General features: G+C 36.1%; 1 protein-coding gene across 1 annotated transcript; it reads left to right on the forward strand.

Moving 5' to 3' along the window:
- Window positions 1–2,307: 2,307 nt before the first annotated feature.
- LOC137649326 (trichohyalin-like) lies at window positions 2,308–4,518 on the forward strand. Its single transcript, XM_068382308.1, has 5 exons — window positions 2,308–2,378; window positions 2,692–2,939; window positions 3,116–3,278; window positions 3,589–3,697; window positions 4,252–4,518. Exons 1-5 carry the CDS (start codon window positions 2,308–2,310, stop codon window positions 4,516–4,518), a joined length of 858 nt encoding a protein of 285 aa, XP_068238409.1.
- The last annotated feature ends 10,508 nt before the right edge of the window (window positions 4,519–15,026 follow it).

Consider the following 15,026-nt stretch of genomic DNA (forward strand, 5'->3'; position numbering starts at 1 on the left):
TATATATATATATATATATATATATATATATATATATATATATATATATATATATATACATATATAAATATTTATGTGTATATATATATATATATATATATATATATATATATATATATATATATATATATGTACGTACATGCATATGATTATACATACACACACACACACACATATATATATATATATATATATATATATATATATATATATATATATATATATATATATATATATATATATATATATATATATATATATATATATACATACATAAATATTTATATATAAATATATATATGTATATATATATATATATATATATATATATATATATATATATATATATATATATATTCTTATTTATATAAATATATATATTCATATACAAATATTTATGTATATATATATAAATATATAAATATATATATATATATATATATATATATATATATATATATATATATATATATATATATACTGTATATGTATGTATGTATAATCATATGCATGTACGTATATATATATATATATATATATATATATATATATATATATATATATATATATATATATATATATATATATATATATATATATATATATATATATATATATATATATATATATATATATATATATGTGTGTGTGTGTGTGTGTGTTTGTGTGTGTGTGTGCGTGTGTGTATGTGAGTATGTGTGTGCGTGTGGGTATGTTTGTGTCTGCGTGTGTGTGACAAATGGCGATCGTGACAGGACTAATTATTATTATTATTATTATTATTATTATTATTATTATTATTATTATTATTATTTCCTAAGCTACAAGCATAGTTGGAAAAGTAGGGTGCTATAACCCATAGGCCCCAACAAGGAAAATAGCCCAGTGAGGAATGGAAACAAGGAAAAATAAAATATTTTAAGAACAGTAACATTAGAATAAATATTTCCTATATAAACTATACAAATTTTAACAAAACAAGGGAAGAGAAATTAGATAGAATTGTGTGCCCAAGTGTACCCTCAAGTAAGAGAACTCTAACCCAAGACAGTGGAAGACCATGGTACAGAGGTTATGGTACTACCCAAGGCTAGAGAACAATGGTTTGATTTTGGAGTGTCCTTCTTCTAGAAGAGCTTCTTACCATAGCTAAAGTCTCTTCTACCCTTACTTAGAGGAAAGTAGCCACTGAACAATTACAGTGCAGTAGTTAACCCCTTGAGAGAAGAAGAATGGTTTAGTAATCTCAGTGTTGTCAGGTGTATGAGGACAGAGAAGAATATGTAAAAAATAGGCCAGACTATTCGGTGTATATGTGGGCAGAGGGAAATTCAACCGTAACCTGAGAGAAGAATCAAATGTAGTACTCTCTGGCCAATCACAGGATCCCCATAACTCTCTAGCGGTAGTATCTTAACGGGTGGCTGGAGCCCTAGTCAACCTACTACCTATTTGGGTTAAGAAGCTGTAGAAACTTTTAAATGTTGAGAATCATTGTGCTCAGTGTTATAGTTTAAGTGCCAGTGGCTCAATGACTGTTTAGTGTGCCAATATTGAGATAATTATAGTGTTGTTTAGCAGAGTATATAAAACTGTCCTTGGTTGAGAAATAAATTGCTCTTTAAAAGTCACTTATGAATGGCAGATGCAAGGGACAGTGACGTTGCCCTAGCAATCACGACAATGCCCTAGAGACTGACCATATATTATAGCATCAGCACCCAAGCCTCTTCTCCACCCAAGTTAGGACCACGGAGGGCCAGGCAGTGGCTGCTGATGACTCAGCAGATAGATCTAGAGGCTCCTCCAAACCCCCGAAACTTAGCTCACAAGGATGGTAAGGCTACAGACACTAATGGCACCAACGAGTCTGAGTGAGACTTGAACCCCAGTCTGGCAAACACCAGACAGACACGTTACTAATCAGGCAGGTTACGAGGGGCAGGAATTAAGAGAGTTTGTTAGCTATGAACAGCGTGACCTTAGACAAGAGGAATAGGAACATGAACGTGAGAAACTGAAAATGGAACATTGATAATAACGCGAGAAACTGGAAAATGAACAGTTATATGGATGCGAGAAACTAGAAAGTGGGATATGAAAATTTATATGAACATGAAAAACTGGAAAAGTAACTATTGTATGAACATGCAAAACTGGAAAAGGAACAGTTATATGAACACAAGACACTGGAAAAGGAGAATTTATATGAACGTAAGGAACTAGAAAAGAAACATTTATATGAACGGAAGAAACTGGAATAGGAACAATTATATGAACGCAAGAAACTGAAAAAAGAACAGTTATATGAATGCTAGAAACTGGAAAAAGACGTTATATGAACGGAAGAAACTGGAAAAGGAAAATTTATATGAACCGTGAGAAACAGGAAGAGGAAAATTTGTATGAATACGAGAGACTGGAAAAGGAACAGTAATATGAATGTTAGAAACTGGAAAAGGAACAGTTATATGAATGTGAGAAGCTGGAAAAGGAACACTTATATGAACGTGAGAAACAGGAAAAGGAACATTTATATGAATGTGAGAAACTGGAAAAGGAACAGTAATATGAATGTGAGACACTGGAAAAAGAACAGTTATATGAACGCAAGAAACTGGGAAAGGAAAATTTATATGAACATGAGAAACTGGAAAAGTAACTATTGTATAAACGCGCAAAACTGGAAAGGGAACAGCTATATGAACGTGAGAGACTGGAAAAAGAACAGTTACATGAACACGAGACACTGGAAAAGGAGAATTTATATGAATGTAAGGAACTAGAAAAAAAACCTCTATATGAACGGAAGAAACTGGAAAAGGAACAGTTATATGAATGCAAGAAGCTGGAAAAAGAACAGTTATATGAATACGAGAAACTGGAAAAGGAACAATTATATGAACACAAGAAACTGGAAAAGGAAAACTTATATAAACGTGAGAAACAGGAAAAAGAAAATTTATATAAATGCGAGAAACTGGAAAAGGAAAAGTAATATGAATGTTAGAAACTGGAAAAGGAACAGCTATATGAATGTGAGAAGCTGGAAAAGAAACAGTTATATGAACGCAAGAAAATGAAAAAGGAAAATTTATATGAACGTGAGAAACAGGAAAGGAACAATTATATGACTGTGAGAAATTGGAAAAGGAACATTTATATGAACACGAGAAAGTGGAAAAGGAACAGTTATATGAACACAAGAAACTGGAAAAGGAACAATTATATGAACACAAGAAACTAGAAAAGAAAAATTTATGTGAACGTGAAAAATGGTAAAGGGGCTATTTTATGAATACGAGAAACTGGAAAAGGAACAATAATATGAATGTGAGAAGCTGGAAAAGGAACAGTAATATGCATGTGAGAAGCTGGAAAAAAGAACAGTTATATGAATGCGAGAAACTGGAAAAGGAATAGTAATATGAATGTTAGAAACTGGAAAAGGAACAGTTATACGAATGTGAGAAGCTGGAAAAGGAACACTTACATGAACGCAAGAAACTGGAAAAGGAAAATATATATGAACATGAGAAACAGGAAAATGAACAATTATATGAATGTGAGAAACTGGAAAATGAACAGTAATATGAATGTGAGAAACTGGAAAAGGAACATTTATATGAACACGAGAAACTGGAAAAGGAACAGTTATATGAGTGCAAGAAACTGGAAAAGGAAGATTCATATGAAAGTGAGAAACAGGAAAGGAAAATTTATATGAATGCGAGAAACTGGAAAAGGAACAGTAATATGAATGTTAGAAACTAGAAAAGGAACAGTTTGTGAATATAAGAAGCTAGAAAAGGAACAGTTATATGAACGGAAGAAACTGGAAAAGGAAAATTTATATGAACGTGAGAAACAGGAAAAGGAACAACTATATGAATGTGAAAAACTGGAAAACAAAGAGTAATATGAATGTGAGAAACTGGAAAAGGAAAATTTATGTGAACGTGATAAACTGGAAAAGGAACAGTTATATGAACACAAGAAACTGGAAAAGGAACAATTATATAAATGCAAGAAACTGGAAAAGGAACAATTGTATGAATGCAAGAAACTGGAAAAGGAAAATTTATGTGAACATGAGAAACTGGAAAAGGAACAATTGTATGAATGCAAGAAACTGGAAAAGGAAAATTTATGTGAACATGAGAAACTGGAAAAGGAACAATTATATGAATGCGAGAAACTGGAAAAAGAACAGTAATATGAATGTGAGAACTGGAAAAGGAACAATTATAGGAATGCGAGAAGCTTGAAAAGGAACAGTTATATGAACGCGAGAAACTGGCAAAGGAACAATTCTATGAATGCGAGAAACTAAAAAGGGAACAGCTCTATGAACGTGAGAAACTGGAAAAGGAACTGTTATATGAATGTGAGAAACTGGAAAAGGAACAGTTATATGAACACAAGAAACTGGAAAAGGAACAATTATATGAATGTGAGAAATTGGAAAGAGAACAACTATATGAAGGCGAGAAACTGGAAAAGGAACAGTTATATTAACATGAGAAACTAGAAAATATACGGTTATATGAGCATGAGAAACTGGAAAAGGAACAGTTTTATGAACATGAGAAACTGGAAAAGGAACAGTTATATGAATGCCAGAAACTGAAAAGGAACGATTACATGAACATCAGAAACTGGAAAAGGAACGGTTCTATGAATGTGAGAAACTGGAATATCAGCGGGAAAAGAGCGAGAAGGATAGGGCCCACAAAAATATCATTGTATGCACATCAAGAATCTTAACAACTACAAGAGATTAAAAAATTAAAATTGCATCAGTGTTTATCTTCAAATACTTGAGACATCGGTGATGAACAGGTAAGAGTTAAAGTGAAAGGGGTTTCTATTCCCGATTTTGATGAAACTAGACACGAATTTGATATTCATCTTAGAAAAAAAATGCAGTACTTGCTTTGGCTACAAAATGGCCAAAGAATGATTGGGGTATTATCCTAAGTTCACACATGAAAGGTTCTGCTTAAGAGTTCTATGTAAGGCTTTCGGCAGAAGAAGCTCTCATGCAAAGATTTTATTGTACAGAGGAAGGTTTCAGGTTGAAGTTTAGGTCAATTAAGCCGCAAAAAAAAAAAAAAAAAAAAAAAAAAAACTGAACAGGATGCCCAATTTGTATATAGGTTAAATGAAATGTTTTTGTTTGAGGAAATTATGAAGGTTTATTGGACCTGATTCTTTCGGGACAGTTTTTGCAAAGTTGTGGTAAACAATTACAAACTTACTTGCGGGAATGACTGCCTTTAAAACTTGACCACATTGTTGATTTAGCATGAAGTTATGTTCAGGTCCATGGAGGTCTACTCTACAATTCAAAGTTTTTTTCCGTGGTGTTAAGGAAAAATTTGTTCCAGACCAGTAAAAGAAGTATTCACCAAAGCTTATAATTATTTTAAAGGTTATTCTTGAGACACAGTTGGTCACAAAACTTCTAATTGTATGTCTAAGGGTAATAAGGCTAATAAAACTGTAAATGTGTGTGTGGCACAAGTAGGTCTTGGTAAGTAGACAGAGGTTAAGTATTTTAAATTTCCTTCACATAAGTGTGTATGCTCTGATTGTGGGCATACTGTAGAATTGCTAAGTGTTGCTAGCTGTATGCCTAGTGAGGATGGTATTTTGAATGGAAAATCTAGTAAAGTTTATAGGGACACTAGATGTACTACAGTGGTAGTTAAAAAGGAACTGGTCCCCAGTGAATGTTTTACTGGTAATAATACCTTTGTCAGATATATGAAGAGAAATCTTATAGAAACTTATCCAGCGATCAAAATAGATATACAGTCTTCCTTTTTCTCTGCTACTGCAGATGTTGGGAATAATCGAGGAGCCACTAGATTAGAACTTCCTTCTACAGGAGAGGTGCTAACCCATGTAGCTGCTAAGAGGGGGGATTCTCCTTTGATGAAGTTAAGAAACAAAGTTATTTCTTGTAATATGGATGTACAAGAAATGAAGAAACCCCAAGAGGAAGATTGCATGTTATCTGATATTCGAGAAGTAGTAAAGACTGGTGAACCTCTAACTAAGAATGGAAAAAGTAAGGCTGTTATTGAAAGAGGTTCATAATTCAGAGGCTATGTAGACAATGGCATAGAGTATAAACAACTGGTTTTGCAGTCCAAACTTAGAGACAGTATAATGAGCATTGCTCATGAAGGCTTACTTTAGGGTCATCTGGATAGTGAAAAGACATTGTGTAGAATAAGGCAAGAATTTTATTGGCCAGGGATTGGTTAAGTCGTGAAGAGATTTTGTCAGTCCTGTGATATCTGTAAGAAAATTTATATAAGAGGTATTGTTGATAAAGCTCCATTAGGGAAAGTCCCACTCAAAGAAACTCCTTTCAAGAGGGTTGCTGTTTATCTGTTTGGTCCTATTATACCCAGAAGTACAGTTGGAAACAAATATATATTGACAATGGTAGATTATGCTACTTGAAACTATGCGGATTCACCAGTTAGGTATTAGCAGAAAAGCGGAGTTATTGTAGCTAACTTTATTTGGACGAAGCATGCATATTCATACAACCCATTCCAGTCAAGAACTGCACAAAACTTCAAACACAATGAGACAAGCATATACAGGCATCAACAGGTTATCAGTGTGAGGAGAGAGTGATAACTACAATATAAAAAAATACTGTGACAGTGTATGAGCGTGTGTGATACACGAGCGATACATGGCTCTCACCCCCCTTAAAAAGACATACACGTGAAACAGGGTGCCCTGCTCTTGAGAGGAGTACTGTATGCGGGTCATCTAATAGGAGATATGCTGGCTTTAGGTGACCAATGGAAACCTAGTCTTCTTTGCCATGCAAGTTTAGGAGGAATGCTTTAGGCATATGACGGATCATGAGGAAACGGCCAGTGTAAGGGAACATTAACGATGGCTTGATATTGTCTTTGCAGAGGAAAACATGTGTTGGTGAGTGCAGATATGTTGGTATTTGTTGCTTAGCTGGGGGCTTGTAAGTCTGGCGGCATGGAGTAAATTTTCCCACAATGTAATGTAGGAGCTGGAGAGTGTCGGAGGAGGTTATAGACGGGAAAAATTCGTCATGGATGACCAATGGGTCGACATACACCATTTTAGCTGCTGAGACATCCAGGGCGTCTCTAGTAGTGGTCTTTAGTCCAAGGAGGACCCAGGGAAGCTGGATAAACCAGTTTGAGTCCATGCAGCGGGATGTCAAAGCTGCTTGGAGGGTATGATAAAAATGTTCAACCATACCGCTGGCAACAGGGTTGTATATGTCTATTGACTGGTGATACCCAGAAGATTGGCTAATGATGTCCACAATTGAAAGGTAAAAGTGGTACCCTTATTAGAAGCAATATGCTCAGGGATACCAAATTTCGCTATCCTTCCTGAGAGTAAATCAGATATACACGAGGCAGAAGTTGCAATTTCATGGGAATGGCTTCGGTCCTACAAGTGAGCGGTCGATGACGGTAAACAGGTAACGATATCCCTGTGATATGGGTAGCGGACCTACAACATTAATGTGAATGTGAGCAAATCACTACTGAGGTTGAGGAAAGGTGCCCACTCCTAAATCTGTGTATTGATTTACTTTAGAGATTTGGCATGAAGTACAAGCGCAGACCCAATCCTTAGAATCCTCAGTAATGCCATGCCAAGTGAACCTTGTCTTCAGTAGCTGTGCAATAGAACAGCGTGAGGGGTGTGAAAGGCCATGAATGAAATTAAACATATGTCAGTGCATGGGAGAAGATATCCATAATCTAGGTCTACTAGCACAGACATCATAGAGAACGGTGGCATTGGAGTTATCGAGAGGGACTTCCTCTCAATGGAGAGATTTGCAGGATGTCCTACATGCTTGGTCTCTGAATATTTTCATCCCAGGTGAATAGCAGCCAATGTGTAACTTGTTAGGGCATCGGTAACTGAATTAATTTTCCCAGGGACGTGTTGAAGGGTACAATTGTATTCAGCCACGGTGGAATGTTGTCGTTGATGGGCAGACCAGGCGTCGGACTGCCGAATGAAAGCATGCACCAGAGGCATGAGATCCGTGTGAATGACGAACGGCGTAACTTTTAAGAAGTGGCGAAAGTGACGGACAGCCAGTTGCACCACCAGCAATTCTCGGTCACAGGTAGAGTAGCCGGATTCTGTCTTAGACAGTTTTCTACTGAAAAAGGCTAATGGGCTGGGCAAGCCGTTGACCACTTGCTTAAGGATTGCCCAGTTAGTGAAGTTGCTGGCATCAGTGAAGAGAAAGAGAGGTGCATGTGGCACGGGAAAAGTGAGAGCAGAAGCAGTTGATAGAGTATTTTGTGCATTGCAGAAGGTCGTTTCTTAAAGGGTACCTCACTTCAGGTCCTTTGGTTTGCCCATGAGGGAGGTGTAGATAGGGGCAAGAGTGACAGTGATGGCTGGTAGGAAACCATGATAATAGTTGATCATTCCCAAGAGTTCTTGCAGTGCTTTGACAGTCGAGACTGAGGGTAAGTTCTGAATGGCTGCTATCTTCTAAGGGAGGAGTGGACTCCTTTAAGAGTGATGCGGTGCCCTAAGAACGATACTTCATTGGCGCCAAAGATACATTTGTAGATGGTTAAGCAGGATGTATAGATGTCGGAGATGTTCCTCTTTGAATGAAGAAAACACTGGTATGTCGTCCACGTAACTTACACAGAAGGGTAAGTCCCCTACAATTCGGTTCATGAGATGTTGAAAAGTGGCCTAGCATGACGAAGGCAAAAACAGGAAGAATTGAAGGTGTATGTACCAAAGGTGTGGGGGTGGGCGGGGTATGATGATGGTCTTGAGGATATCTTCTTGGTTCATGGGCAGCTTATAATACTCATTCAGGAGGTTGAGCATGGAGAAAACCTTAGCTTTGTGCAAGTAGGAGGTCAATTTACAATGTCTGGGAGGGGGTACTGATCCGGTTCTGTCTCCATACGGATGTACATGGAGAGCTCTCTTTGTTCAGTACGATGTATAAGGGTGCCGACCATGGTCTTGATGCCTTTTGGCAAAGGCTCATTTCTTTCATTTTTGTGAATGTTTGTTTAGAGGCTGCCAAACGATCCGGTGCCAGACATCAGAAACTGGCGAATATTTGGGGCCAGGTCATCTTGATATGACTATATGTACCATGCTTTGCAAGAACCGTAGGTGTTCTGGACAGAAAAATTCCCAGTATGACGTGAGGAGGTGGGCACAAGCATCCATGGGTGCACTGATGTGGAGAGCGAGGTTAGAAGGGGCAGGTTAGAGGGGCGTCGAGGAGTACAAATCCGCATTCACTAACAGGCAGTGAGCTACATCGACCAGGAGGTGGAAGTTTGAGAGGAAATCCGCGCTGAGGATTTGCAATGTGATGTCAGGAACGAGAAACTTTCAAATATATGTTGCGCTTCCAAACAATAATGAGAAGGTTTCATAACCGTTGGTGAGTATTGCAGATCCATTGGCAGCTACCAGATAAATATCTTGGAGAGTGGACTTTGCAAAAGAGAATGGCAAGCACTCATGTCTACCAAAAATTGCATGCCAGTACCTACCTCAAATAAAAAGAAAAAAAAAAGATTAATGACGGGAGGCCGCCACCGCAAGCATTTGTCTACTTACACGTTTTTTGTCCGCTGACAACAATTCGCACTTTTCTTCGCAGCAGGCCAGAATTTGTAGTAGTAGTAGCATAACTGCAGTCAATGGGCATCAGTAAGTGGCTGTAAATGTCATTATTTGTTGCTTAAGTAATTGGTGGATGGTGGGCGGTTTTGTCACCGCTCCAGCACGTCACGGGGTGGGCATCTGTGTTCTACCATATTCACGTCAGTTTTAGTTGATGCTAAATAGTTGTCTACTTCGTCAGGAGTGGAGGCATTGATGGAGGAATTGAAGGGGTGAAGTGGCTGTCCATAAGGGCGTCGACTTTGGTCATCAGGTCCTTCATGGGGAAAATATCGACATTGGGTAGCCACCATACCCATAGGGCACGCAGTAGATTCACTTCACAAGGAGAGCCATCTGAAGCAGGTTGCAGACGAGAGTTACTGGTCATTTACCCGAGGGCGACCGAAGCTTTTTGGTTCCCCAACGGTTGTTGACAGATCTGAAAAGGTTTAGCTATGCGGGTGGCTGGCTATTGCAAGTACTGCTTCAGAAGGTATGATTTTAGGGCATTGTATGCTATTTGTGTGTCCCCTTGCTCACACAACTAATCAGAGATTTCCAGGAAAGTGGCCTCAGGGATCTATGCAAGAAACTAATCTGCTTTAGTACTTGACCGAGTCATGCCCTTGATGCGAAACTGAACTTCAGCATGCTGGAACCAGTCAAATGCTTCTCCACTGGCAAAGGACAGTAGTTTCAGGGCCGTAACATTGATAGTAGAGGCAGTGAATGAGGGCTGCCTCATCAAACAATAAGACACAGCAGTGCGGGGGGAAAGCAGGAGGGAGCTGAACACTCCATTGGTCACCAATGTACGGATGTACCAGTTAGTTATTAACTGGAAAGCGGAGTGATTGCAACTATCTTTCTTAAGATAGGGCATGAGTATTTATAGAAACAGGTTATCAGTGTGAGAGTAGAGCTGTAATGACAATAAAAAAAAAGAAAACAGAAATACCATTACAGTGTTTGAGTGTGTGTGATACACGTACGTTACAATACCCAGAAGCTGTGGCGTTGCCTTTCATAGAGGCTGAATGTGTAGCACAGGCTTTATTCGGTTTCTTTTACAGAGTTTGTATCCCAGAAAGATTTTATCCGATCGTGGGTGACAGTTTACTTCTTAGATGATAAATGAAGTGCGTGTTCTTTTGTGCATTAAATATCTTCCCACTTCCCCTTGCCATGCCATGGCAAATGATCTGTTAAAAAAAAATCAAAGGAAACATTGAAGTCTATGATAAGGAAAATGTATACTGAACAACCGGTTAATTGGGATAGATACCTGCCTGCAGTTCTCTTCGCCTATACGGAAGCTCCTTAAGCAGGTATGGGGTTTTCTCCATTTGAATTACTCTATGGTAGAACTGTAAGAGGCCCCTTGTCCATCCTGCGAGATTTGTGAAATAAAGACAGAAATGATGATGAGGTAAGGACAACCTATGATTATGTATTTAACCTGAGAGAAAGACTAGAACAAACCTGTAAGATGGCTCATGAGGAGCAGAGGAAAACCCAAGGTAAATGTAAATCTTATTATGATAAATTGGCCAAAGAAAAATCTTTTAAGGTTGGAACTATGGTTCTTGTTTTGTTGCCAAAGGCAAACAATAAGTTATTACTCTGGTGGAAAGGATCCTTTTTAGTAATAGAGCCTGAAGTAACGTTGGACTATGTTATAGAAATGAATGGGAAGAGGAAACTTTTCCATGCTAACTTGTTTAAAACTTATATTTCTCGTTGAGGACAGTCGGTTAATAGTACAGGAACGATTGCAGTGGTTGAAGAAGCTGATGATTATGTGGCTTGTATACTCTCCCACCTGCTGAACCTTTACAGAGCGGGAAGATTGTTAATGTTAATTCGGAATTAAATGATAGGTTGACGAGGAAGTCGTTAAGTTTGCAGCGCTATCATTTTAACATCCAATTAATAAAAGGATCAGAAAATGTTGGGACTGACTACTTTAGCAGGAGTTCTTGAAATTGGGTACATAGAGTAGACATTTTCTTCTTTAGGAGGAAAAGAATTACCACTTATGCATTTGCATTTCATTTTGATTTTCATATAACTTTCCTGAGAAAAGAGTTCAACAATTTATTAACCATTTCTACATGAAGATTCATTGTTAGAACTGCTTGTTTTCCAGTCCCCAATTCTGTTCAACCCGAAGGTTATGTCTTAACAACTGGACGTAAAAGAGTTAGTTCTTGAGTGGTGATGGTGTGCGAGACATCTTCATACATAACCTGCCACCTGGGGTATTATTCAACCCTACGTGAATTACACCTGACTGATGTGATTGTGCTATTCCTAACAGATAGAGTAGGACACTGTGGCCTTATACCAGTTGGTGTATGGGTAATGGAATTATCTCATTGCAGGTAAATGGGTTTGTGAGGCCAAGGAAGTGCCCATGGAGATCACGAGAGGTGTACTTAGGTATATTTCATTTTACACTGAAGTAAAGTAATGTTTATTTTTTTTTTTCTGAAATTGTAAGAGGTAAAGTTTATGGTTAAATATATTTGTAATTGTCCTTATTGGTGTTATTAACCGGAATGTGTACTAAATAGAATAGGACAAGGGCTGGTTCAGGCCGAACATGGTGATCCTAAGTGAGATATTCAAACTACATAAAAGTGATTATGACAAAGTGTGTATGCATGTGTGTATGTATGATATAAATGACCGCCATTGGAAACTGAGCCTCGCAACGTACAATGTCAGGACCTGTCCTGGAGATCTTTCTGTGTTATTAGAAGAGCTGAGAAAAAAATAAATTGAGATATAATAGGATTGAGTGATTTTAGAAGAACTGGGGGATCTCATATAGGGTTAAAAGGTGGTTATATCTTTTGCTTCAGAGGGCATGAAAGAAAGAAAATAGAATGGGTTTTCTTATAAACTGTTCATAGACATATAAATATTCATATACGTGTATGGAGCTGATAAGTCCACTTATCAGATTTAACTTAAATACAGTGTAAGCGTACCCAAGACTGACTTAATCTTCAAAGACGCAATGTATATATATATATATATATACAGTATATACATATATATATATATATATATATACACACACAGACACACACATATATATATATATATATATATATATATATATATATATATATATATATGTATATATATATATATATACACACATACACACACACACACACATATATATATATATATATGTATATATATATATATATATATGTATATATATATATATATATATATTACAATATTTATATAATTGTCATATGAACTAATTACCAGCTACTTTTATATTTAAATGATTCCTCATAGACTACAGTTTAATGTAAACTTTACACCAAAAAAGAGAAAATACTTTTATTTCCAATTCATCGTTCTAATAATGGATCATCACATTCTTCTCAAACAACAATTATTTTAAAAAATTGTGCAGGTGACAAAAGAATTATCTAGTGTCAGTTATAGAATTGTAGGATTGATTATCAAACTAAATAGAAATTATCAAATGAAGATCATTCAAACGTTTGTCCCAACGGCATGCAATATAGAAAGGGATACGTTTTTTAAAAATTTGGAGAAATTTGAAAAAAAAAAAAAAAAAAAAAAAAAAAAAAGACATTTGCACTTGTTTTGGGTGATTTTATATAAAGTGGTTCAAATAACCAGAGGAGCATCAGCTGTAGTCAAATTTGGAGTTGGAACAAGAAACATCATAGGAGACATGCTTGTAAAATTTTCTGAGAAAAAAAAAACAATCTATAATCATGAACACCTTTTTTTTAAATTAATATAGAAAAGGGACGTGGAGAAGCCAGAATCTATAAAAGATAAACGAAATAGATTTTATTCTCAGTGAAAAAAAGTTTAGTTAAAGATGTAACATTGTCAACGAAAATTAAAGTCAAGCGATCACAGAATTGTGAGAAGTCAAAGCTGTCTAGATATAAGGAAAGAAAAAAAAATATTTCAAGAAATAAAATATTCACCCCTGTAATAAGAGAAAAGTATGATGAGTTCAGTAATCCAATACAGCATAGGTAATCCTAGCTACGTGTTGATAACAAACAAATAAGAAATGAACATTAATTTAACAAATTTTGTACTGGAATCACCACAAGAGATCGGTGGAACAATCCAAAATAAGATAAAAGAAAAAAATAAAAATTAAATTAAGATTCAAATGAGATGAAAGAGAGTTAGCATAACTATCCAAAACAATAAACAAACCAAAAACATGAAATTCGTAAACACAATCAAATCACAATTGAAGAAACACTAAAGAAGGAAGAAGCATCAAGTTGATGACAAGAGGACTTGGAATAGGGTGCCAACAGATATTTGCTTTAACAGATGAAAATAGATATAGCAATAAAAGAGATGGGCTGATGAAAATTGCAGAAAATACCTATACAATGCTATACAATAGTGATATAAGAAATCACTTTGTCAATAGAAATAATGAAACACCTGAGCCGGTACCAAAGTAACAGTAGAAGTGAAGAAAGCATTAGAAAGCTGGAAAAGAGCCAATGCAGAAGATGGCCTAACAAATGATTTGATAATAGATGGAGGATACCTAATAATAGTAAAATTCGTTGAACTTTACACAAAATGTTTGCAAAACTGGTCTATACCTTCAGCTTTGAAAAACTTCATCATTTATTATTCTACAAAAGAGACACAAAAGACATGAAAAATTATAGCTAAATAAGTTTACTCGCAGTAATATATGAACTATTGACAAAGATCATGATAGGCAAAATGGAAAGAAAGCTAGACTTTAATCAGCCAAGAGAGCAGACAGGTTTTATAAGTGGATATTCAACAAATGACCATATCCATGTAATTAACCAGATAATGGAGAAATGTCAAACCACTATGTATCGCTTATAAAGACTATGAAAAAGCTTCTATTCTGTCAAAATTTTACCAGTAATGGAAGCCCTTCTGAGAAAAGGGATGGATGATACTTATTTTTGAATATTTGAAGATTCGGGTAGTACAACAACTCTAAAACTACATAAATTTACTGAGAGAATTATCATCGAGAAAAGAGTTAGACAAGGAGACCCATCTCTCTTAAATCATTCACAGAATACCTGGAAGTTTTGAGGCATTTAGATTGGGAAAAGTGGGAATTAACTTTAATGGGGAATATCAGAAAAACTTAAAACTTACAGACGACTTACTTATATTTAGTGAATCATGGAAGGAATTGTAAAAAATTATGTAAGATTTGAATAGAGAAAGCAGATATGTAGGACAGGAGAGGAATATGAACAAAACTAGGATAAGGTTTCACTGAAAATGCAGTGATAGCA

The sequence above is a fragment of the Palaemon carinicauda genome, chromosome 11 (assembly GCF_036898095.1).
Source record: "Palaemon carinicauda isolate YSFRI2023 chromosome 11, ASM3689809v2, whole genome shotgun sequence".
Classification (NCBI taxonomy): Eukaryota; Metazoa; Arthropoda; class Malacostraca; order Decapoda; family Palaemonidae; genus Palaemon; species Palaemon carinicauda.

What these genes read in the sequence shown, in the direction of transcription:
- LOC137649326 (XM_068382308.1), top strand. Translation starts at nt 2,308, where the DNA reads ATGAATGCTAGAAACTGGAAAAAGACGTTATATGAACGGAAGAAACTG. An exon ending in TTATGTGAACGTGAAAAATG is followed by an intron (nt 3,279 to 3,588) that starts GTAAAGGGGCTA and finishes GAAAATGAACAG; the next exon opens with TAATATGAATGTGAGAAACT. An exon ending in AAAGGAAGATTCATATGAAA is followed by an intron (nt 3,698 to 4,251) that starts GTGAGAAACAGG and finishes GAACAATTATAG; the next exon opens with GAATGCGAGAAGCTTGAAAA.